We start from the raw sequence: 27147 nt of genomic DNA, 5'->3' as shown, positions 1-27147 counted from the left end.
AATAGCACACTTATAATATATTTCACTATCTAGTTCCCCTTGAGCTCTTTTGTCACCATCCTTCTTTTTTCTTATTCTTTTCCCTTAATGTAGTAGATGAATTTATTTCATAATATTCATATTTCTATACTTCTGTTTCAAATAAACTTCATATGATAAGTTGGTGTTGAAATAGGATTTAATTTTATTGCATTCCTTATATAACCTTATTTGCATAAGTGGTAGCCTTTGCAGAAATGACATTTGTCAGATAACAAATTTTAACAAAAAGTTTATAAAAATTTGCATATGTGCTTGAAAAACCATACTATGCTATAATAGTTATGAGTATTATGATATGGATATCTTATTACAGCTTTTCTTGTTTTTTTGCTTTTCTTCCGTTCCAGAAAGATGAGGTATATCTTAATTTGGTGTTGGACTATGTTCCTGAGACAGTATACAGAGTGGCAAGGCATTATAGTCGAGCCAAACAGACGCTCCCTATGATATTTGTGAAGGTAAGTGAAAAGAATTGAGAAACTCAATAATTCTTGGTTATGTTTTTTGTCTGTATTTGTACCACTCCGAAAGTTTTGGAACTGAAATTTATTTAGTAGGAAAGCCATCCCTTTTTCTTTGGAGTCAATATGCTCTAAAGTTGTAGCTCCTATTATTTCTCCTTAGTCCCTATTTGATAGCAGAATATACTCCACCTCCATAATGGGTATTCAAAGCCATATACTATCACATTTTATTTGAATTGCTTGTTGTTTCCCTTTCTTTTGTTTTCTTTTTTCCATTTTGCAATTTGTTTTGTTGGAATTGATCTGACTGTGGTTGATTGACTTTTTACCTCCTGGAAGATTTGTGGAACTTGGGCCTCTATTTTCGAAGTGTACTCCATAGAGCAGACTACTTTTGATGGACAGCCATTATCTCTTCCTGTTCTGTTTCTGGAGGGAAACAGTAAATGTTTCCTTTCCATTTAACACTCCTCTACTTCAATTTTGTTGTGGAAATGGTTGCTAAACTTAATGGCTTGGTACTAAAAATCACCAACAGATGGCAGTATTAACATCTGTTCTTTCATTTGATGGAAATTTCTTTGAATAAAAATTGTATGGCTATTGTTTGTAAAGTTGAAACCTGTCATTAAGTTTTAAACAATGTGATGTGAGTAAATTTTTGATTGCCAGCAAAATTGAAATTCATTGCCAGATGCAGTTTAGGACACTGGTTGTGAATACTGTGACATTAGGGAAGTATGCAGTGGAGTACCCCAAGGCTCTGTTTTAGGCCCAGTACTCTTCAACAACATCTTCATCAATGATTTGGATGAGGGAATAAATGGGAAACTCATCAAATTTGCAGATGACACCAAGATGGTAAGAATAGCCACATTCCAGAAGATAGGCTCAAGATACAGAAGGATCTTGACAAACTTGAACATTGGACACTATCTAATAAAATGAAATTCAATGGTGAAAAGAGTAAGGTTCTACATTTAAGCAAGAAAAATGAAATGCACAGGTACCGTATAGGTGGTACCTTGCTCAACAGTAGTAACTGGGAAAGGGATCTTGGAGTCCTAGTGGACAACCATTTAAATATTCCACGATGTAGAAAAGATGTGGAGACTCTAGAAAGAGTGCAGAGAAGAGCAACAAAGATGATTAGGGGACTGGAGACTAAAACATATGAAGAAAGGTTGCAGGAACTGAGTATGTCTAGTTTAATGAAAAGAAGGACTAGGGGAGATATGATAGCAGTGTTCCAATATCTCAGGGGCTGCCACAAAGAAGAGGGAATCAAACTATTCTCCAAGGAACCTGAGGGTAGAACAAGAAGCAATGGGTGGAAACTAATCAAGGAGAGAAGCAACTTAGAACTAAGGAGAAATTTTCTGACAGTTAGAACAATTAATCAGTGGAACAGCTTGCCTTCAGAAGTTGTGAATGCCCCAACACTGGAAGTCTTTAAGAAGATGTTGGATAGCCATTTGTCTGGAACGGTATAGGGTTTCCTGCCTAGACGGGGTTGGACTAGAAGACCTCCAGGGTCCCTTCCAACTCTGCTATTGTATGTATTGTATATGTATGTATTAGGTCAAAAAATGGAAAGATGGCAAATGATCTGTTTCTATAATCAAGTGTAATCAAGTCTGTGATAATAACTACTTGAGTTTTACATGAGAAAGGTTGAATAACTGATTAAAGACAGCAGATCATTTAGAGCTAAATTATCAAGCTTGTCAATGTGTGTGAAGTTTGTAATAGATAGTGTCTTAGAATGCTGATGGCGAAGATGAAAGTTTCAAGAACTGAAACATATCAATTTTTGTCACACCAAGACAATGAAAGTGAGTAATTTCTTCATAGCATTATGACAATACATGTAATATGGACTCATCATTATGATCCAGAAAGGAAGCATCAGTGCATGGAATATCACAAAGCTTTACCTGCAGGGGGTAAAATAAAACAAAACTTAGGCTTCAGCAGGAAAATTCATGGTTATGTTTGGAGTGGGGAATGCAGATGAAAGTATTCATATGGGTTTCCTTGAATTAGCTATCAACAAGAAGTACAACATTGTAACAGTTACAACTTTAAAACAATTGAGCAAGCTTGGAGACACAAGGCAATGCTTTATACCTCCAGCCATCCAAGAGACAATTGCAAAGTTGGATCTCACAATTTTACCACATTCTAATGCAGTCCAGACCTGGTGATGTGCACCTTTTGTCTTCTCCCAAATTGAAAGAATTGGAATGGGACTTTTCGGCTCCTACCCATAGCCATTCCTTCTTCTCCACCAGGGTTCCTCCTACGGGATTCACTTCTAGCTTTTCTCCTTGGCTGACATGCCCCACCCATTTGCTCTGGCCAATGGGCCACGGCCCCTCTGTCCCATGCACTTTGGCATGGCCCATTCGCCAAAGCAGGGTTTATCCTGGGCTTTCTGCCACCCGGGACAATTAGCCGCCAATCAATCGGCTAGCTGCCAATGCTGGCAGCCAGAAGCCACGGTGCAATCGGTGCCTTCTGGCTATCAATGTTGGGGTTTGGGGGATGTGCTGCTGCCAAATGGCTTTAGGAAAGCCAAACGCTTGTTAGGAGAAGGAAGGGGTGGGGGTGGAAGCTCCCCTGTACCTGATCGTGTGTCCCTGATAATGAACCGTAAAGAAAGAGCGGGCGGGGGAGTACACCAGCTTCATCCAAAGGGAAGGGGCAGAGAGGAGAGAGAGACAGAGACAGACACAGAGAGGAGACAAGAAAGAAAGTAAAGGTGGGAAGGGAGAAAGAAAGAGAGAAAGAAGGGAAGAGAAAGAAAGAGGGAAGAGAAAGTGACTGAGATATGGAAGGAGGGAGAGAAAAAGGAGAGGAAGGAAGGACCACAAACCCTGGCAATAGATACAGTTTCAGAGGATGCTTTGAAACAGCACAGCAATTCATGGCTGGAAGGGATCTTGGAGATCATCTAGTCCAATCCCCTGCTCCAGCAGGAAACCTTATATCAGTGATGGTGAACCTTTTCGGCACCGAGTGCCAGAAAGGGAGGACTTCGCATGTGCACAAGCCAGTCTGGGCCACGAACAGGAAGAGGAGCTGCCCAGGGGGCATGCGCGTGCCGGAAAATGAACTTCCGGTTTTTGGCACGTACATGCGCACTGGCCAGCAAGTCTTCCGGTTACTGCTGCGCATACGCCAATCAGCTGGCCAGAACGCATTCTCATTCCGGAAAATGGAAGACTAGCTCTTCTGGTTTCCGGCACTGCCACATGCACAATGGCCAGCTGATTGTCACGTGCCCATGTGCAGCAGTAACCGGAAGAGAAACAGGTGATGCTGTGCGTGCCAAGCAACATGGCTCCGCATGCCACTTCGGGCACATGTGCCATAGGTTCGCCATCACAGCCTTATATCATCTGGGTTGGCCCATTGGCCAGGGAAAATGGATGGGGGCGTGTCAGCTGAGGAGAAAAGCTAGAGGTGAATCCCCCAGAGGAGGAACCCTGGCGGAGCAGAAGGTGTGGTCAAGGGTAGGAGCTGAAAAGTTCTAGATCTGAAAGAATACCTTTGTAGCTCCCTGTTTGAATCAAATGAAGAGATCTATGTCAGGACCTGATTGAAAAGACAGTGTGTGGAGTTTAATAAACTTGTCCAACAGGCTTGATACGTTTGTCCAATGTTGGCAGATGTATGTAGCAAATGTATTGACTATATACAGAAGTAAATACAAACAATAAAAGAGCTCCTTTCAAAGATTTTACTTATTTTATTAATTTTTATAATTCCCCACTCAGCCAAGTGATTCTTTTTTCTTTTATTAAAAATTCCCGATTTAAACTTAAGCTATTGAAACGACTAGGAAAGTGGCACTACTTTTCATTAAACCCTTATAGGTGTAAAAGCCATTGGAGAATGTTGTTGCTGGTGAGACTCTGGTGATGATAACCCTGGAATTAATTGCTCTCAGTATTTCACAGAATATGCCTAATATTCCCTGTTGCATCTATAGGAATTAATAGATAATTACATTAATAAATAATTACATGTGTGAGCATCCTGTCAGATGTTTTAGTTTCATCTGTTCATCTTCACCTGTTGAAGCAAACAGAAGCTGAGAAACCTTTACTTGGTGCAAATACAGGTGAAACTCAAAAAATTAGAATATCGTGCAAAAGTTCATTTATTTCAGTAATGCAACTTAAAAGGTGAAAACTAATATATGAGATAAGACTCATTACATGCAAAGCAAGATAGTTTAAGCCGTGATTTGTCATAATTGTGATGATTATGGCATATAGCTCATGAAAACCCCAAATCCACAATCTCAGAAAATTAGAATATTACATGCAATCAATAAAACAAGGATTGTACATAGAACAATATCGGACCTCTGAAAAGTATAAGCATGCATATGTACTCAGTATTTGGTTTGGGCCCCTTTTGCAGCAATTACTGCCTCAATGCGACGTGGCATGGAAGCTATCAGCCTGTGGCTTATGGAAGACCAGGATGCTTCAATAGCGGCCTTCAGCTCTTCTGCATTGTTCGGTTTCATGTCTCTCATCTTTCTCTTGGCAATGCCCCATAGATTCTCTATGGGGTTCAGGTCAGGCGAGTTTGCTGGCCAATCAAGCACAGTAATTCCACAGTCATTGAACCAGGTTTTGGTGGTTTTGGCAGTGTGGGCAGCTGGAAAATGAAGTCAGCATCCCCATAAAGCTTGTTTGCAGAAGGAAGGATGAAGTTCTCCAAAATCTCCTGGTAGACGGCTGCGTTGACCCTGGTCTTAATGAAGCACAGTGGTCCAAAGTCCTGTTGCTCCTTGATCCAAAGTCCTCTTTTCTGATGAGAGCAACTTTTGCCAAAAGCACCAAAAACTGGTTCAATGACCGTGGGATTACTCTGCTTGATTGGCCTCTCCATTCTTCTTCCATACTCTGGGTCCATGGTTTCCAAATGAGATGCAAAAGTTGCTCTCATCAGAAAAGAGGACTTTGGACCACTGAGCAACAGGACCTTGGATCACTGTGCTTCATTAAGACCAGGATCAGCGCAGCCGTCTACCAGGATATTTTGGAGCATTTCATGCTTCCTTCTGCAGACGAAATTTATGAGGATGCTGACTTCATTTTCCAGCTGCCCACATTGCCAAAACCACCAAAACCTGGTTCAATGACTGTTGGATTACTGTGCTTGATTGGCCAGCAAACTCTCCTGACCTGAACCCTATAGAGAATCTATGGGGCATTGCCAAGAGAAAGATGAGAGACATGAGACCGAATAATGCAGAAGAGCTGAAGGCTGCTATTGAAGCATCCTGGTCTTCCATAACACCTCAGCAGTGCCACAGACTGATAGCTTCCATGCCACACCACATTAAGGCAGTAATTGCTGCAAAAAGGGTCCAAACCAAGTACTGAGTACATATGCATGCTTATACTTTTCAGAGATCCGATATTGTTCTATGTACAATCCTTGTTTTATTGCTTGCATCTAATCTAATTTTCTGAGGTGGTGGATTTGGGGTTTTCATGAGCTGTACACCATAATCATCACAATTATGACAAATCATGGCTTGAACTATCTTGCTTTGCAAGTAATGAGTCTTATCTCAAATATTAGTTTCACCTTTTAAGTTGCATTACTGAAATAAATGAACTTTTGCACAATATTCTAATTTTTCGAGTTTCATCTATATGTCTTTCTGCAAATTTGAATGCTTATCTTCTATTAAAGGGCAGTTGATAAAATAAAAAATAAGAAAAGTCTGTGGCAGATGCCATTACTTGTGTGTTTAGGATGCGTGTCTCATATTCATTTAAGCTTCAATTTGATGTTCTCCTTTGGAATTTGTAAATACAATTCATGATCCATTCCCAAAGTGATTATAAGCCATTCTGGTTTGGAGACCTCAGATATGAGACTTCCACCATCATGCTTCATATTTGGGATGAGACTAATTAATTAATTTGGGACCTGACTAACTCTTGCCAGCTTACCAAACGTAGAGAATAGCAGTATAGAGAATAGCAAATTTAAAACATCCACGGTAACATTAAAATGAAGGATAACAGCATACATTCTGTAATGTAAGTGGTACGTTTTGTGCCAAAAGAAATGTGAAAAAATGTTTTGTAAGATGTATAAATGAGTATGTTATGAAGAAAAAATGCATTGAGATAGTGTTTTAAGTATTATAAAAATCTTATAAAATTTTCTATTTTCAAATGTTTTGATATGGAAATTTTGATCACAATATTTGTTTTTTATATTACAGTTGTATATGTATCAATTATTCCGAAGTTTAGCCTATATCCATTCCTTTGGAATATGTCATCGGGATATAAAACCACAGAATCTTTTGTTGGACCCTGACACAGCTGTTCTAAAACTTTGTGATTTTGGAAGGTAAATATTTTCAGGACTCTTTTCATCATTTCCCAGTTCCCATTTCAATTATAAATATCGTAGTCTCAGTAGCTATTCCTACTAATGATGAGAATGGAGCAAAACAGGATAAATAGGATACAGTTACCATAGGTAACAGTTAAACTTCAACATTTGCTTTATTTCATAGTTATCGGGAATAGCTACTTATTCCTGCAGTTGGAGAAGCTTGAAGGAAAAAAAATTCTTTCAGTTATCTGATTCATTTATGAATGCTTTCAGTTCACAGCTAGAATCTTTCATTTTAACAAAGGAGTAGTTGAAAAATTAGGCTGAGAAATTGGGACATGGATCCAGGATCTTAAAGGACTTTATATATTTATCTCTTCCTGGGGGCCATGTTAATTAGCAATATAAAGTTTTATGTGAACAAGATTTTTTTTAAAAAAGATATATTGGAACAAATTTTACTTATCCTTTGAGAGAACATAGTATGTTCTATATAGAATTACTTCAATCAAATCCACGTTTGCTGGAATCACTGTTGTTTAATTGCTGAGAAGAATTTGATGCGGTGGCAATTTTAGATGGTGCCTTCTTCCGCTATGCTCATTGGAGCTGCCCGACAAACATTGCTCTCTCCAGATCGCCGCGTGGAGCCTCTCTGTCTGTCTAGGCAGTGGATTGACTCCAAAGGCCAGCAGAGAGGTCTCTCGTCCTCAGAGTTGCAGCAGCGGAGTTTGTGCCTGTCCTATGGTCATACTCCAGTTGGTGATATCTACAGGGTGCTGAGGGACTTCAGATCGCGCCACACGGTCATTGATTGCCAGTGCCAGTTCATCAATTTTAGGACTCTCTCTGCATAGCAGCCACCATGATATCTGCCATACCATCTTGGTGGTGAGTGGGGTTTCGACTGCTTGCTACGGATTTTACCAACAATCCCACAATGGCAGAGGCAGCTGAGGACTCAGAACAGCCAAGGCCCTCAATCAGCAGGGGATATACTAGGCAGGCTAGCAAGGCAGCCTCAGAAGCCCTCAGCAAACAACAATAGGCAGAGGGTAAGAAGCAGGGCAAAACGCAAGACAAGGTAGCCCTTAGACACCAAAAGGCGCCAGAGAAGCAGTTTGAGAAAGCCCAGCGCCAATCTGTGACTGTTCCCCTGGAAGCCACAGGGGGTTCACCCGAGGTGCCAAGCCCTGCCACTTGAAGTCATACTATGTCAGATAGTGAGGAGGAAGGTCAGGAATTTTTCTCTGATGCCTCATTGGTTTCTGCAGGCTCTCCTAGGCCATCCACAGCGGACAATACAGATTTATTTCATTGCCCGCTGGAAGCCGAGGAGGATGCCCTGCCAGTTCTGCCCCTGGCGCCCCAGTGCCCCTTACCTCAGCCCGCAAAATGGGCTAGGCCTGTAGAGGATCAGGGACCTGCTCTATCCCTGGAAATGCAGGAGGTGATAGCCAGGGCCATTTCCCAAGGCATTACAGAAGGTCTTAAACAATGATCTAAACTCCCATGCAGGTCTAGTTCCAATAGGGTTTCTCCTCAGGAGGCGCCCCAGGGGTCACCTTCCCATCAGTCTTCGCTGGATAGCGAAGATTCGGCTGTGGATGAGGATGTCCTGCCAGAACAGGAATTATCTGGGGACGAGGGAGCCATTCCTGATAAACCAGCATTGCCGGCCTTTTTAAGCATATTTCTTTCAAGACCATCTTGAATAAGGCCAAGGCCGCTACCCCCTTGGGTGTTTCTGCTCCCAACCAGGCCACTACTGATCTGTCGGACCCCAGTGAAGGGCTCTTTGAGGAGCCCGTTGTTCCCCAAGAAATCGTGCCCATTCCCAAGTTGTTCCTGAATGTGGTACAACGCCGGTGGGCGCAACCTGGCACACTCGCCATGCCTAGTAACAATGATAGGAAACTTTATACAGTGGATCCCACCTTGGAGGATCTTTTAAAGCTTCTTCAGATGGATCCTCTGGTGCAAGCCCTCACATCCTTCTCCATTTTACCACCTGACCTCCTAGAGGGGTAGAAAGTGGAGGTTAAGAGATCGGAAAAGGTATGTCATTCCAACTCTGCTATTGTATTATATTGTATATAGTGGCACAGGAGAGAATGTTGGTAAGAGAAGAGGGAGGAGCCAAATGCCAGGAAGCTAAGGGGAAAGATCAAGGGAAGATGGAGAAAGAACAGGAAGAGAAAGCGCTAAGAGAAGGAGCAAGGGTCAAAGAGACAAAGGAGCAGAGGGATCTGAGAATGACTAGATCAACTAAACCTATAAACCAATGTCATGGAGGAAGAAATAAAAGTAATCTCAATTAACATAAACGGACTAAACTCGGCAATAAAAAGAAGAACATTCAACAAATTAGAGAAATTGAAATTAGACATTATATGCTTATAGGAAGTACATATTAGAAAGAAACACAGAAAATTTTTGGAACAGATAAAACTAGGTAATTTATACACAAATCTGACTGACCAAAGTAAAAAGGGAATAGCATTATATATTGGAAAGACAATTCAATCACATATAATTTTTGAAGATGGGAAGGGGAGAATACTGATGGTGGAGATAATGATGAACTTGAGAAAGATATTATTAGTGGCAATATACGCCCCAAATGATAAACAAGAAGAATTTTTTGGGAAGCTACACAAAAGATAATAGAATATGAATACAAAGATATATATATATACTAGGAGACTTTAATGCAATCATAAATAATGGAATAGACCATAAATCCACAAAGATGAACAAGAAGCCGAGAAAAACCCTACCCAAAACATTTTTCACGATGGTGGAAGAATTAAATTTGCAAGATGTTTGGAGGATAAGACACCCGAAAGAAAGACAATATATTTTCTACTCAAAAGAGACACTTGTCTTGGTCAAAAATAGATATGATGTGGATGTCAACAGAGTTAATACTCAAAACATTCAAAATAGACATAGACATTAGCACATGGGCTGATCATAATCCAATAACAATGACTTGGAAGGGACAGAGGAAAAGGGGGAAATGGACTTTAAACTCAAGAATATTAAATGAAAAAGTTTCCAGCAATATTTGGAAAAAGAACTGATATATTTCTTCCAGGAAAATAGAAAGGAAGACACATCATTACAGAATGAATGGGACATCTGTAAAGCATATATCAGTGGTGTCACAATGACATACTTAGGAAAAAAGAATAGTTGGAATTAGAATATAAAAATTTGGAGATGGAGTTGTAGAAAAACCCACAAAACAAAAAAGTAAAAAATATGTTGGAACTGCAAAAACATAAACTGAACCTGATAGAAAATGAAGATTTGGCAAACAAAATAAAATTGGCAAAACAAAACTTTTTTGAAAATGCAAATAAACCAGGATGTTGGCTGGCCTACAAGTTGAAAAAGGAAACAGAAAAAAAGCTGATAAGCTAATTGGTGGATGAAGAAGAGAATCTACAACATTCAAATGGAGAAAAGAAAAAAAATTGAGAACTACTACAACAAGCTGTATCAACATGAGGGGATATCAGAAGGGAAAATAAGACAATTCTTAGAGAAAACCAGAATAACTGAGATCCCATAAAAATTTAAGAAGGCACTAGAACAGTGATGGGCAACCTTTTTGGCGTGGTGTGTCAAAAATCAGCAAAAAAATTGTGTGTCACTTCGACAAAAACATAATTTTGCGCAATTTATAGTTTAAACTACAAAAATATATAATTGCAATATAATTGTATTTAATAAACCAAAAACAAATTATTTAACATACCTGCTTAGTAACTTCTTTGTTCATAAATATCAAGAATATTATAATCTATAGTAAAGGCCAAAAACAGTCTATGCTGCGCCCTGATTGGCTGGACTGCCTGCCAGCCGGCCTGCAAAGCCTCGCTGCCTCCCGAAGAGCTGTCTGCTGCCGCTGCCTGCCTTCTGCGAAGCCTGCCTGCCTCCCAACTAGAAGCCCGAGGAGCCCGGGAAGGCCGCCCGCCGCGGCCTCCGCCGGCTGCTACCTGCGTTTCCGCCTGTTTCAAGTGCAGCCCGAGGAGCCCGGGAAGGCCGCCTTCGATGCCTCGCTCCCGACGCTGTCTGCATCTACCTGCCGCCTGCCACAACGACCCCGCAGGCTTCCGAAGTTTATGGGCCGCCTGAACTTTTCTATGGGCCTTTTCCCTGCAAGCGGACTCACTGACACTCTGCCCACCGGGCCCTGTTACAGTTAGAAGAGCCTGAGCCTCTCACTCAGCTCCTTGCTTGCAAGGCTGGGCCGCCCCACGCTCACCTGGACCTCCCGACGAGGAGAGCCCTTCCCTCATGACCGTGCGGGCTGGACTCGGACGATGACACAGAGAGCCTAGCCCAGGCCGCGCTCCACTCCCGGCCGATCTGACCATATACGCCGTTTGTCTCTCCGTTTCATGCCATTGCGGCCTCTGCGCTCCCCTGCCAGCTCTTTTCCGCCGCCTCTGCCAGCTCTTTCCCCCCGCCTAACCTCCGCGCTGCCCTGCCAGCTCTTTTCCGCCGCCTGACAGCCGCGAGAGCCTTCCGATGTGACCACCGTGCGCTCTAGGGGGCGAAGTTCGGCCGCCGGGACTCTCCGGGGGTTTGTTTCCTCCAGGCATACTCACCAGCACTTCCAACGAATAGGCCTGGTCCGAGGTCGTCTGCGCATGCGCAGAACTGGGGGGATGAATCGCATGAAATCCTGTGCGTGTCACCCCAAATGGCTACGCGTGTCAGCGGTTCGCCATCACTGCACTAGAAGAAAGAATTACAATGATGGAGGTAATAGAAGGTATCAAAAGGCAAAAGAAGGGGGTAACAGGACCAGATTGGATTACCGGCAGAACTGTATCAAACACTACAAGAAATATGAAGCAATGTAATGTGGAAACTATTTAATGACTTACTAAGGGAGGCAAAAATACCAGAAACATTGATGGAGGCATATATAACGCTTATACTAAAAGATGAGTCAGATCTACAAGTAAAAAACTATAGACCAATTTCACTACTAAATGTGGATTATAAAATTTTTACATCAATAATTGCAGAAAGAATGAAGAGACTCTTAAATGAACTTATACACGTAGACCAAAATAGATATCTCCCTAAGAGACAGATCAGAGACAATATGTGAACTGTATTGAATACGCTAGAGTACTACGAAGCCCACTCAGAGAAGCAAATGGCATTGTTATTTCTGGATGCACAAAAGGTCTTTGATAATGTGAACTGGCAATTTATGATAATACAATTTCAAATAATGGGATTTGGTTAAGGGTTCATAAATATGATCAAAACAATATATAATAACCAATCTGCAAAGGTAATGGTAAATATTGAGATGAAAGGAAAGATAGAAATCACGAAGGGAACTAGACAAGGATGTCCACTATCATCATTATTATTTATACTGACACTAGAGATTTTGAATAGAGAAATACAACAAAATAAAGAGGTAAAAGGGATGAGGGTCAAGAAAGAAGAATATAAATTACAAGCATTCGCAGATGATTTCGTGTTTATTATGAAAGATCCAGTAGAAACAGGGCCAAAACTAGTTGAAATAATAGAAGAATATGGAGAAGTAGTAGGCTTGAAGATTAATAAAGATAAAACAAAAATTCTAGTGAAAAATATGACAGAAAAACAGAAAAGAGAGTTGATGGACAAACGACATACAGCTGGTAAAAAAGTGAAGTATTTGGGTATTCAATTCACATCAAGGTGTGTAACACTAAAGGAGGATAACTATTATAAGGTGAGAAAATAACTAGAAATAGATCTGGAAAGATGGAAAAACCTACAATTATCATTGATGGGAAGAATAGCAGTAGTAAAGATGAATATACTACCAAGATTGCTATACCTATTGCAAACAATACCGATAAAATTAGAGAAAAAATACTTTGAAAGTATGAATAAAATAGCGGGGAAATATATATGGCAGGGAAAAAAAGCATTAATATAAAAATGTTGCAAGATGCAAGAGTTTGAGGTGAATTTGGATTACCAAACTGGGAATTGTACTATCAAGCAGCGGGATTAGCTTGGATGAAAGAATGGATTCTACTGAGTAATACAAGATTATTGACATTGGAAGGTCATGATTTGCAACTAGGTTGGCATGCTTTTTTATGGTATGCTAAAAGTAAGGCACATGGCTATTTTCAAAGCCATTATGTAAGGAATGGATTGTTAACAATATGGGAAAGAATGAAAGGGAAACACTATTTAGAAATACCAATGTGGCTTTCAACAATGGAAGCATTGACACATCTCAGTGCTGTCACTTGTGTGCTGGACCCGTGTCCCTCTTGGTTAGTCTCGGCTTCCCGGGAGGTGACACGAGGCTGGCTCCAGGTGATTACCAACGCTTCATTGAGAGAGGGGTTCTTTCCTTGAAGGAGGCGGTGGTGAGGCCCCTCCTTAAGAAGCCTTCCCTGGACCCAGCTTCTTTAGCCAACTATCGTCCGGTCTCCAAGAAATTTTAGCCCCCTTAGAGAGGGCCCACAATCTGGGCGGCGTCCTGGATACGCAGCTTAGTTTAGAAGAACACCTGACGGCTGTGACAAGAGGGGCCTTTTACCAGGTTCGCCTGGTACGTCAGTTGCGCCCCTGTGCCTCAGATAGGCGGGTGTGAGTCCCTTTTTGTGAAATGGGGTCTTGGAGTTCAGGTGAGCCTTTTTGTTACGTACCTGTCTCCCTGCTACGTTTCATCGGCCCTGCCGGAGCTGCTGGATGTGTTAACTGGATTGGTGGTTGATTTCCCCAGGCTTATGATCCTGGGGGATTTCAATCTGCCTTCCATTGGCGAGACATCCGAGTAAGCTCGGCTTCCATGACAGCTATGGACCTAACTCAGTTAATTCAAAACCCCACCCATAATGGGGGACACACGCTCGACCTGATTTTTGTCTCTGGGTAGTGAATGAATGATCTAGATTTAGGGGATATTTCTATCCAACCCTTGTCAGGGTCGAATCATTTCCTCATCAGGCTTGACTTCCATACTGCTACCCCTCACCGCAGGGAGGTGGAACCGACTAGATGGTTCCGCTCCAGGCGCCTGATGGACCCTGAAAGGTTCCTGAAAGAGCTTGGGACTTTTCCTGAATCCCTTGCTCACAACTCGACCCAAGCCCTAGTGGAAGCCTGGGATAGGGCGGCCACTGGGGCTTTGGATCGTGTTGTGCCTTTGCAGCCTCTGACCCGGTGTGGATCCCGGGTAGCTCCCTGGTTTACCGAGGAGCTCCGGGAGATGAAACGCCAGAAAAGACGCCTAGAGAGTGGTTGGAGAGCCAGCCGGTCCGAATCTGATCGAACACTAGTAAGAATTCATATTAAATCCTACTTAGTGGCGATAAAAGCGGCAAAATGGCAACATTTTCCCACTCTTATCGGTCCGCAGATAACTGCCCAGCCGCCCTGTTTAGGGTGACCCGCTCCTTACTTAACCAAGGAACTGGGAAAGACCCCTTGCAGGGTAGGGCTGAATAATTTGTTCAGTATCTGCAGGATAAAATCACTCAGATCTGGACAGGCTTGGACTCTGACTGGGTAGATTCGGACGAGTTGACGGGGATGAATCTTGTGGAGAACATCTGGGATGAGTTTGACCCTGTGACCCCCGAGGGCATGGAGAGGATTATGGGGAGACTACGTGCTGCCACTCTACCCCAAACCACCCAAACGATGCCCTCAATGTGATGTCCCGATGCCAGGAGGCTGTGCAGATCTGGATGGGGAGGAACAGGCTCAAGATCAATCCCTCCAAGACTGAGTGGCTGTGGTTTCCGTCATCCCAATTTGTGCATTTTGTTCCATCTTTGATGATAGGGGGAGAAATTTTAGCCCCCTCAGAGAGGCCCACAATCTGGGCGTCGTCCTGGATATGCGGCTTAGTTTAGAAGAACACCTGATGGCCGTGACCAGGGGGGTCTTTTACCAGGTTCGCCTGGTATGTCAGTTGCGCCCCTTCCTGAATCGGGATGCTCTGTGTACAGTCACTCATGCCCTCGTCCTTTCTCGCCTGGACTACTGTAACGCTCTCTACATGGGGCTGCCCTTGAAGAGCACCCGGAGGCTTCAACTGGTCCAGAATGCGGCTGCGCGGGTTATCATGGGGGCACCTAGGTGCTCCCATGTTGCACCCCTTTTAGGCGGCCTGCACTGGTTGCCGGTTGTCTTCCGGGTGCGATTCAAGGTACTAATTATGACCTTTAAAGCGCTCCATGGCTTAGGCCCAGGATGCCTGCGAGACCACCTACTGCCACCGGTAGCCTCCCACTGTCCAGTGCGATCCCACAGAGTTGGCCTCCTCAGAGTGCCATCGGCCATTGTGTCGGCTAGCAACTCCCAGAGGAAGAGCCTTCTCTGTGGGAGCGCCTTCCCTCTGGAATGAGCTGCCTCCGGAGCTTCGTATAATCCCCGACCTCCAGTCCTTCCAACGCGCCCTAAAAAGTTGGCTTTTCCAGCAAGCCAGCCTGGCCTGAACAAAACATAATAAATTATTGATTATTGTTAATTTTAATCATTTTTTTAAAAAAAATGTTATTGTAAATCTTAATTGGGTTTGTTTTTTGGATATTCTATTTAATTTTTTTAAACTTTTGTAATATGTGTTTTTTTTAATGTTGTGCGCCGCCCTGAGTCCTTGGGAGAAGGGCGGCATATGAATCCAATAAATCCAATCCAATCCAAATATCAGTAGTACGAAAAATATCATTAGATACAAAGATATCTTAACAGAAAGGGGGAATTAAAACAAAAACAAGGGATTGATATAGGATGGTTTTCACAATTGCAGATACAATCAAGATATGAAAAAGATAAAGGGTTTTATCTTAGGTTTTAACTTAGGAAGTTTGGAGTTGGATAAGATATTTATGGGAACGGAAGAAAAAATAATTAAGAAACTATATAGCTACATATTAAGAACTAGCTTAGAAGAAGAAGTGGTTAAAGAATTTTGGCCACATGATCGATCGAGCAAGAAAAATGGCAACAACTATGGGAAAGGAACTATAAATTAACCATGTCAATAGCTTACAAAGAAAACTTATACAAAATGTTTTATAGATGGCACATGTCACCGGGAAAATTAGCAAAGACGTTTAAAGACAAATCAGCGAAATGTTGGAAGTGTCAACAAGCAATAGGCTCCTCTTATCATATGTAGTGGACATGTGCAGAAGCAAGGGAATATTGGACTACGATAAGAGTATGGTTAAAGAAAATGTTACAACAAGAAATAGAATTTAGACCAGAGATATTTTTACTAAGTATTATCCCAGAGAAATTCAAGAAAGAGGATACTTAATTTGATTATACATGTAACTACAGCAGCAAGAATTGTATTTGCCCAGAATTGGAAATTAAATAAGCTACCAACAGATGAAGAGATAATAAAGATATTAGATTGTGCAGAGATGAATAAATTGACAATGAAAATAAAGAATAAAGAGGAATCTCTGTACTTCAAGACATGGGGAAGATTTTATGATTGGCTAGAGAAAGGAAACTAGAAAAAAAATAGGGAGAAGATATAGAACCCAGACAATGCACTGTTAAATGGAAAAGTGGGGGAAGAAGGGGAAAACAGAAAAGAAAATATTAAATATATAAGTATATATCAAAAAGCGAGGTATATAAAGGGGGGAATATAGTTAGGATAGATTAGCGAAGGTAAGGGAATAAGAAATGATATCAAATTATATTTGGGTTTGCGGAAATACCATCCCAAGGAAACATAAACAGATCTGAAAGAGACACCTACAATAATAGAAAAGAGAAACAGGAGGAGAGAATGAAAGGAAGATTGGGGAAAGAAGAAAGAGGTGAGGAGAGGAGGATGGAAGGGAGAAGGAGAGAAGGTAGGAAGGGGAAGAGGAAGGAGTAGGAGAAAGGTAAGGGAAGAAGGAATGGGAAGGAGAGGAGGAAGGAAGAAAGTAGAGAAGGGAGGGAGGGAGAAAAGAAAGGAAAATAAGATGGTGTTTCAACTGGCGGAAGGGATGGTAAATAAAGCAACCCAAACTGTATATTATAACCTATTAAATGAAATAATAAATGTATAAGAATGATAAATGTAAAGAAGAATAACAATTATGTGAATGTATACTTAAAATGCTATGTAAGAGAACAACAAATAAAAAATTTTCGGGGGGGGGGAGACAAATAGCTTTAAATAGGCTTTCTCCTTGGATTTCTGGGGTCAACTTTAAATAGAAAATATTTTTTCACCCAGATCACAATCCATTTGCAGTTAATGGGGCTAGTTGTTGTATTTATTCCTGTTGTATTTATGTCTATGTGGAGATTGGAATTTGCAGCAAATGGCAGAAAACCAGAATGACAGACTTCTATTGGTTTGTGATATCTGTATACTACAAAAATTCTTGTCATGATCTTTAACTAGGTGAAATGATGCAGCAGAGGGTAACACTGTTTTTAACTAAGTATCCCAAATTTACAGAATGTATAAAAAGTCCAGGACTCATGACTTCCAAGGGAATGAATGTGGGAAAGCTGGCCCTACTTCAGTGCTATGGGTTGCTGCTGCATTCATGTGATATTCATTTTCAACAGTCAGACAATTTCCCAGCCAGTCTTATAATCCCTCATTTTCTCCCTCATCCAGCAGCAGCCACTTACCTGTCTGCTGGAAGGAGAAGAGAAGGGGGAAAGAAGGAAGGGACAGGGAGGAAGGAACCTCTGCCCACACCCTTTCTGGCTCATGCTACTCCCCACCCACAAAACGTTCCTGACCTGTCCCACCCCATATGCCTTTCCCAAAGGTTGCAGCATCTCTTGTGCACCCTGCCTGATATGCACCACACCCATGAGCTTTTCCCAACTATGTGCTGCCTCTTGGGCATCTCCACACAATACCCATATCTCCCCCAAATAAAGTCCCTGACCAGCATAGCACCTCTTGCATACCCCCAAGCATTTCTAGGTACCCTTCCTAACCCATGTCACCTGCCCCCTGATATGCCTTCCCAACTGGCTGGGCACTTCTCACACACACATGCAACCCCCATACATAACTATGTCCTTCGCTATAGCTGTTTGATCATAGAAATGAACTTTTATTTAAATTCAATTTCCAATAACAGATTCAACAACATTTATATGCCATTGTCAAATGCTTTAAAATGTCCAAAGATAAGACAGTAGGTAGAATTCTGGAATATTTTGTGTGTAGTAGTAGTCTAACTGAATTGGACAGGAAATATACAATTATTTAAAGATGTTTATCCTACTTAACAGTAATGCAGTAGGTATTTATTAAAATTCTTAATTTTTAAAGTAATCATATCTAGCTACATCTTTTGCACCCTTGCATGGTTTAGAAATAATCAGAAGCTAATTTGGTTTCTAGGAATCAAGAATGTGGGGGCTTTTGTGAATGTTAAATATATTATTTCTCTTAAAATAACCTTAATACTTCAAAAGAAACCATGCATTTTAAAATGTATTATAAGTATGAAATTTCCTTGTTTTCCTTTAGGATAATATTTTTGTTCATTACTGTAAAAAGTTAAATTGGATTATTCAGTGTGTAAATCCTCAACAGGTTCTTTATGTTTACTCTCCCTTTTAAAATATATTTATCTTTTTAAATAAATATGTCTGATCCTTTGGAATCAATTAAAAATTTCCTGGAAAACTGATAGATTTGTGTACTAATATTTGAAGAGTTAGATTTTGTACTAAGAATTTATATTTTATCCATGGAGATTTGGACAAAAATATTTCTGTATTTTTGATGTTATCTGCAGATATATTTCATCTTGCGTTTTCCTGTTTGCCCAAAATATCACTTAACCAGAGTATCCAGCTCATTAACATGGAATAATAAAAATGGTTTATCTACCATATTTTCCTGAAAATAAGACCTATCCAAAAATAAGCCCTAACTTGCTTAATATAAGCTCTACCCAAAAAAATAAGCCCTGGTTAAGGCCCTGTCTACTCATCCCGCCTTCTGGTTGCATGAGGTGGGGCAAGGTGCATGCGTAAAAATGAAGCTGGGATGGAGGGTAGAACTACCCCATGCAACTGCTTACCTTAGGACCGCCGCAACTAAGCCTCCCACATCCTAAAACATGTCATGCTCCTGAAATTTCTTCTGCAATTGCTTGCAGCTAGATGCCTCATGGTGCATCGTGCCGGTGCGACTACTTGCAGCAGGATGCCACATGGCGTGTTGTGCTGGTGCTGTCGCTCATGGCAGGAGGCAGCATGGCAGGTCACGCAGGTGCTGCCACTTGTGGCCAGATGCCATGTGGCTCGTTGTGCCAGTGCCAGTGCTCACGGTAGGATGCCATGTAGTACATTGCACCAGTGCCACCACTCGTGTGTGGAAAAGCACAACAAGCTGTGTGGCCTCCTGCCCTGAGCAGTGGCACTGGCATAACTTGCCACATGGCGTCTGGCTGCTCACGGCTGCAGAAGAAATCAGGCAGGAGCATGACAGGTGTCAGGGCGTGGGAGGCCTGGCTACAGTGTTCCTAAGATAAACGGGTAAGACATCCCCTGAAAATAAGACCAGGTCTTATTTTTAGGGAAACACTGTATTAAATAAATAATAAACTTGCATTTTGATATACATAAATTTTAGAGGAAGTACACATACTTTAAATATTATTTTACTGAAAATTGTATATTTTGTATATAACACTAAGCTTTATATTATAATTTCATTTCCAGTGCAAAGCAGCTAGTTCGCGGAGAGCCTAACGTCTCTTACATCTGCTCTCGATATTACAGAGCACCGGAGTTAATTTTTGGAGCCACAGATTATACTTCTAGTATAGGTATGTATTTGTTTATTCATTTTTAAACTGAAGTGATCAGTATATTGGAATGGAGAACAAAAGGTTACATACAGCATTACATAAACATATTGTTCTGCTCCAGCCTTAGCGGAAGCAAGAAACAGACTCCTTGTCACAAAAAATCCCTTGTTATTTACCTCTTGTGAATTAATTGCTGTCAGGCGTGCCTCCTTCAGTATCCAAGAAAGAAAACCCCCAACTCCATTTGAGTAGAAATAAAGGTACTTTTACTAGATATGAAATGAAAGCAGCAATAGAAAAGCAAGTTCTGAGACAAAAAGGCACAAACGTGTACATTTCAAAAGTTTACCCAGGACCCTCCCCCTAGTTATCCTAACCCAATGTCCAAGCTGCAACTCCCAAAGGTGTCATGGGTGCATCTTCAATTGGCCTCATTCAGTTGGTATGTAGAGACGGTTGATCTTGACCAAACCTAAACAGAAGCCATCAGCATGCGCAGAAGATGGTGAGAACAAACTCCCTTCATGATACTCTTCCAGCACCAGAAATTCCCCTCCCAAATACCACAAGCCCCCACCCTCCCCGTTACTATGGCAGCCGATAGCAAGCAAGCAAAGTAAAGGCTGACAATTGTATTCACCCACTCAAAAGTCCAGGCAATATTCCTTCAAAGAGTTAACCGCAGTAACAGATCTTATTGGTTTCTTGTGATAATTGCAAGACCATGAGCTCCCAGCCGAAAGTTGCAAATTAAGTTCTGGCAAGCAGTCTTTGTGGCACGAAACACAATGAGCAGAATCTTCAGAAATATGAATTGTTGTCTCCTAACAACAACCACTCCCCTTTCCTTCTATTTATTCCCTAGCCAGGGAGGGGCCATTCAGCATCCATGTGTGCTTTGCTTCCTGAGTCGACTACTTGTCCTCCATTGTTCATCTCTCCCAACTGCTCTGTGCATATGTGCATCTAGAACAGGTCCTAGCTGTTCTTCCTCCTCATTCAGATCAGCCTCCAAAGGTGGCTGGGAAATGTTGGATGGCCCTGGCTCTGTCTTTGGGTCCAACACAGAGCATCCATCAGAACCTTCCCCAAACTCCAGAACTGGCCCAAGTTCCTCCCCAAGCTCTTCATTGCCGAGTCTGGTGGGTCACAACATATATTTCTTCTCATTAATGAATGAAAGAAAATAGAGGAAATCCATTCAGTTAGTAATTTCCTTTTTTCCTCTTTTCTATGAGTCACCACGACTCTCTAGAGCAGGGATGTCAAACTGGTGGGCCGGATGCGTCATGTACAGGCCACACCCACCCCAGCTCTGCAAATGGGAAAAACGTCACGAAACGTTACATGATGGCAACGTGACACAGTGTGTGTGAAATCTGTGCTCTAGAGTCCCCAAAAGTAGATACTAAGACAGTATCTAATTTCTCAATTCAGAACCGGCCCAGACTTGGAAAAACTCAGTTTCTTCCTCTATCCAAATCCAGATAAAATCCTAACCCAATACATTGTCTGTGTCTTTCATTGGGAGAATTTTTAATAGATAAAGTTCCCACCAGAACTTGTAACCAAATAAGTTACAAACCAAATCTGTCCACATGCCAAAAAGTTACTGAGGGTAGTAGGGTCTTGACAAAAATACTGTTTTGCTTCCAAGGAATTGCAGAAGGACGAAGTGTGACATCATGAAGTCACAAGAAGAAATGGATTTTCATATTTTTAAAGGGATTGGAATTTTATATTGTTTTTAATAAAGCAGGTTTGTTAAGGCAACTGGAAGGTTTTAAAAATGTCCCTTGAGTAAAATTTGATTCTTAGTATACCATAGGCATAACAATATACATTTCTTGGTAACAATCCATATGGAGTTTGCCATTGCATTTTCTTTCCTCCTCAATCTACAATCCAGCCTCAGATTCGTGGTATTAATCAGGCCTGATCCTGCTTATTTTTTCAAGATTGGATGTATTTGGCTAGGTGCTACCATTTACTAAGACTCTAGACATTTACTAAGCTTATTTTAATTATTGTTATTATTATTATTTTAAAAATAAATAGAAAATTGCCCTACTAAAAATCAATGAGTTTATACTTAATTTATTGAAATAATCTGTGGGGGCTGTAGAATGGTGGCCAGTAAGATCTCAGTTTCTGGATTAGTGGATGAGTACTATCAGATATTACAACTGTAGTGTTTTGGGATTTGTTTGTTTGTTTGTTTGTTTGCTTTTGGTAAAAATAGTACATTGTACTCATGAAAAACATACAGTACCTGCAATTTGAATATTACTTCACTGTCATTTTCTTAATTTTAATATTGCTGTTTCCCTAAGTTGATTCAGGTAATGAATAATGCAAAACCATATTTAAAATTGATTCCCTCCCAAGCCATGCTTTGTTAAATTTACATTGCATTTTAAAATTATTTATCCTTTAAGTTAGTTTCCATTTTTTAATACAATGTAAAATATTTTTTCTTTGAAAGCCATTCCTTTTTCATCTTTAGACACTTTAGAATTTAATAATTGTTATGCAGAGCTCATTTTCTGTCAAAGAACTTCATACTGGGCTTCTTTTTTTCTCTCAGGGGTCTTGGCTCTACTAAAGAGAATAGTTGGAAACTCAGATTTCTGGAGGAGAGAGGATTAAAGCCACTTCCCATTTATCTAGCCATTCCTAAATTATCACTATTGCAGTTACTGCTTCTTTAACTGAAGCTTCTAAAAGCTCCCATGCTTACTATTGCCACAAGGCCCATCAGCCATAAAGTCTTCTTATTAAAGAAGCAATCTAATAGTTATTAAGGCACCACATAGAAAGTGGGAGACCATGCATTCTTGTCCCACCTTAGCCATGAAATCCAGTTGGGTGACTTTGGGCCAGTCGCTCTCTCTCAGCCCAACTCCCTTCACAGGGTTTATGGGGAAAGCAAGAGGAGGAAGTGTGTTGGATAAGTTTACTGCCTTGAGTTATTTGTAAACAAAGGCAGGGTATAAATAAATGTTTCCAGAATTAATTTTTCTTCATTATCTTATGGCTTTCTGAACATGGCTGATATCATATGATGGGGATTGGCAACATGCCACATAAAACTTCTTTCATGTTACTGACCTTCCAGAATGATACATTTTAGATAAGATTGCATGAAAATTGTTTCATTTCTTCTCAACACCTACAAACTTCCATTAGGATACATACTACACGAAAAGATTGCTGATTTCTCAATTGTATTGTGATTCTGCTTGAATATATCATTCTAGTCATTATATCTTAAGGATAAGGCAGAGAAAACTATAGAAATGATGTGCTGAAGCAGCTGAGCTATAAGAAAATACTGGATATATGCCTTTTTAACTTCAAGAGAAATTTATAAGTATGTCTAGCATGAAAAAGTGTCTTTTTTCTATCTCAAAATATTAGAACTTCAGTCAATTCATTGAAATTTAATATGGAGAGATTCCATGACAGTAAAAGGGCACACAATACTTAAAAAGGCTTATTTAAATTCACACTAAACTGTTGTATACAGGGAACTGTGTTAGCTTATGAAATGAAAATCTACTAGTTTAACTTTGCAACATTCTGCTGCCAAATGTATTAATGGCCACACGTTTTAAAAGAGAATGTGTTAGCAAAAAGTTACTAACCTTCATGTTCTTATTCTGTAAAATGTAAATGACACATTCTGAAATCAATTTTCAGGGACAAAACAGTCTTCTGCTTGTAAATTGTTCTGTAAATTAGTTAGCAGTTTTGTGACACCCAGTCGTGGGCTAGATATTATGCCTGACAAAATTAGTGCACCAGAGAAATGCTGTGGCTATAATTTACTTGGACTTTTGGTATTTGGAATTTGGTAAAGTAGACCACAACCTACTACTTAATAAGATAGAAAAATATGGGTTAGATAGCATACACCACCAGATGGATTTGCAACTGGCTGGCCAACTGCACTCAACGTGCAAGTCCTCAATGGAACTACGTATACATGGAAGGAAGTATGCAGTGGGGTACCCCAAGGCTCTGTCCTAGGCCCAGTACTCTTCAATATCTTAGTGATTTAGATGAGAGGATACATTGGGAACTCATCAAATTTGCAATGACACCAAGCTGGCAGGAATAGTCGACACTCAGAAAAGATAGGCTTTAGATACAGAAGGATCTTGACAGACATGAACATTGGGCCCAACTAACAAAATAAAATTCAATGGTGAAAAAAGCTTCTACATTTAGGCAAGAAAAACCAAATGCACATGTATTGTATAGGTGCTACCTGACTCAATAGTAATAATTGTGAGAGAGATCTTGGACACTCACTTAAATATGAGGTAGCGGTGTGCAACAGCTGGTAAAAAAAACAACACAGTCCTAAGCTGCATTAACAGAGGGATAGAATCAAAATCACATGAATACCACTCTATATAATACCTTGGTAAGATCACATTTGCATCCAGTTTTGGTCACTACAATGTAAAAAAGATGTGGAGACATTAATGGAATGATTTGCCTCCAGAAGTTGTGGATGCTCCAACACTGGAAGTTTTAAGGAGAGATTGAATAACCATTTGTCTGAAATAGTATAGTGCTTCCTGCCTGTGCAGGATGTTGGACTAGAAGACCTCCAAGGTCCCTTCCAATTCTATTATTGTGTTCTGTTATATAAGATATTGGACTAGGAATGGGGAGAGCCATATTGAAATCTAACCTCATTGGATGATTTAAGCCAGCACTATTTGTGAACCCAGCCTCCCTCAAAGATAGTTGTGGGTGAAAAAAATCTAGATCCTCTATCCTGATCTTATAAAGAAAAGGCAGGACATAGATTTGGAAATTAACTAAATAACAATACACTGATTGCAGAAATGAGAGCATTGGAATATAAAGGCTCTGAACGCTGCATATGCCTCATGGTCTCCAGATATATTTGCTTATGTTTGTGATGTAGATATAGCCATGTTGGATACACAATTCTTGTAATGGTCCCCTATGTTTTCTTTTTCTCTCCCTCTCTCTCTAGATGTTTGGTCGGCGGGTTGTGTGTTGGCAGAATTGTTATTAGGACAGCCAATTTTCCCAGGAGATAGTGGTGTAGATCAGTTGGTGGAAATAATTAAGGTAAGAGGGTTTTTTTATTATCTGAACATCATTTTAAAATACAAAACAAATGTTTCTAAATTCTTCTTTCTAGTTAAAACTAACTGTGATACCTTTTAAAATAAGGAGCAGATATTGTAGAGATAACCAACCGTAATTGTGGTGTCTTAACTGATTTTCCAAAGATGAGGAAGTTAATTTTCCATATTGTAAAAGATTGCTCAAGCCAAAAAAAAAACCAACAAAAAAAGCAAACAAAAAAAATAAATATCAACAACAAATAAAAGGTTGAAAAATCCTTAAACTAAGGAGAAATTTATTCTAACTTGATTACCATTTCTTACCTATATTTATAGTGTTTTTCTTGTGTGATCTTTGTGATTCACATGTAAAGAGGTTATGTACCTATTCAGAGCCTTTGGAATCTTCTAGCAATAATAGATTTGGAGATTGGGGAAGTCCTTTCCTTTTTTTTCCCTTTACATAAGTAGGTGCAATGCACACTAATCTCCTCAAGCTTGTTTTCCGCTACAGTGACCAGAACAGTCTTTTGAAGTTTCATCATTCAAGTGTTTTGAGAATTTATTCATTTGATTTAACATATTTGCCCCTCCATTTTGGATACAGCACCAATGATCCAGTGGTGGCTTTCAAATTTTTTTTAGAACCTCTTCTGTAGGTGTGGCATGGTTTGGGGGAGTGGCTCGGTGGTCATGTGACCGGGTGGGCATGGCCAACTTGGAAAATGTGATGAAACTCAATGACGCTCTTGCTTAGCAACCAAACATTTGGGCTCAATTGTGGGCATAAGTTCTCTCTCTCTCTCCCTCTCTCTTTCTTTCTTTCTTTCTTTCTTTCTTTCTTTCTTTCTTTCTTTCTTTCTTTCTTTCATCTCCCACTTTCTTTTTCTTTCTTTTTTCTTTCTTTCTCTCTCTTTTTCTTTCTGTTTCTCACTCTCTGTGCCTGTCTGTCTCTCTCTCTCTGTGGCTCTTTATCTCTCCCTCCCTCCCTTCCTTCCTCCCTCTCTGTCTCTCTCTGTCATTATCTCTTTGTGTCTGTCTGTCTGTCTGTCTGTCTGTCTCTCCTCCCTGCCCCCATCTCTGTCACTGTGTGTGTATGTGTGTGTGTCTCTCTGTGTCTTTCTCTCTCTTTCCCCCCTCCCTTCCTCTCTCTCTGTCACCCTGTGTGTGTGTGTGTGTGTGTGTGTCTGTCAGTCTCTCTGATTCCCTCCCTCTGTCTGTCTGTCTCTCTCTGTCTCTGTCTCTCTCTCTCTCTCTCTCTCTCCTCTGTCTGTTTGTCTCTCACTCACACACATACTGTGGTCACCTTGTTTAGTGTTCCAAACACATTTGAAACACTCAACAACTGGCCTGCATTTATGGGTTTTTGCAGCATTCTGCAGTCATAAGACCAAAATATATGGTTAAAAGTACCCTGCAGTGGCATTTTTACCTGGGGGGCTCCGCAGAACATTCCAACACCGATGCCACCACATCTCCCCTCTTTGGGGACAGGTCCTCTTCAGAAGGTCGAGACCTCCATGGTCCCCCTCGCATTCCTCGTCTTCTGGAAAAGATAGGTGCACATGCACACATGCACAATTACAGGCCCAGAGAGGGAAGCCTCTGCACAAGCCCGGGCAAGTGAGAACAAGTTCCCGCCGTTACGAAGATTCCGGAATGAGGGATGGAATCTTCGCCATGGGACAGTAAAGTTCTGTCCCCAGAGGCAGCAGGACCAAAGCCCCTCTCCCAATTGGCCCCTCCTCCCTCTGAGGGTGAGGGACCCAGCTGCCCTGCTGCTTCTGGCTTCCTTCCGAGAGTCTCCACTCTCCAGGGCTGTAATTGTGCAGTGTGCGTACATGCGCGCCTGTTTCCCACGGCGTGGAGCGACTCTGAGCCCATCTGCGACCCCCCCCCCAATGGAAAACATAGGCACGCGCGCACACACTGCACAATTACAGCCCCGGAGAGTGGAGACTCTCGGAGGGAAGCCAGAGGCAGTGGGGCAGCCAGGTCCCTTGCCCTTCAGAGGGAGGAGGGGCCAGTTGGGAGAGGGGCTTTGGTCCTGCTGCCTCTGGGGACGGAGCTTTACTGTCCCGCGGTTACGATTCTGTCCCTCATCCCGGAGCCTTCGTAATGGCGGAAACTTGTTCTCACTCGTCCGGGCTTGTGCAAAGGCTTCCCTCTCCGGGCCTGTAATTGTGTGTATGTAGGTAGGTTTAGGTTTGCGAACGTCAAGTATGACATCCACGGGATGCCCTTTTTGCACTATGCGTGGAATCCAACAACGTGAATTGAGGGAAGAGGGCTCTTGCTTTCCACCTACCCCACCCCGCCCCGGATTTGCAAACCAAGACTTAC

At 41.2% G+C, this 27147-nt stretch overlaps 1 protein-coding gene across 6 annotated transcripts in view; it reads left to right on the top strand.

Moving 5' to 3' along the window:
* Positions 1 to 27147, top strand: part of GSK3B (glycogen synthase kinase 3 beta) — a 131886-nt gene that overhangs the window by 65330 nt on the left and 39409 nt on the right. For all 6 annotated transcript variants that reach the window (XM_032214092.1, XM_032214093.1, XM_032214094.1 and 3 more), the window contains 4 exons: positions 390 to 500; positions 6772 to 6902; positions 19602 to 19708; positions 24708 to 24805. In XM_032214092.1, coding sequence (XP_032069983.1) covers positions 390 to 500; positions 6772 to 6902; positions 19602 to 19708; positions 24708 to 24805 — 447 coding nt within the window. The remainder of the gene's footprint in view (positions 1 to 389; positions 501 to 6771; positions 6903 to 19601; positions 19709 to 24707; positions 24806 to 27147) is intronic.

The sequence above is a fragment of the Thamnophis elegans genome, chromosome 3, assembly GCF_009769535.1.
Source record: "Thamnophis elegans isolate rThaEle1 chromosome 3, rThaEle1.pri, whole genome shotgun sequence".
NCBI classification, from domain to species: Eukaryota; Metazoa; Chordata; class Lepidosauria; order Squamata; family Colubridae; genus Thamnophis; species Thamnophis elegans.
Note: the sequence above shows the minus strand (reverse complement) of the source record. Positions and strands in the feature narration are given on the sequence as shown.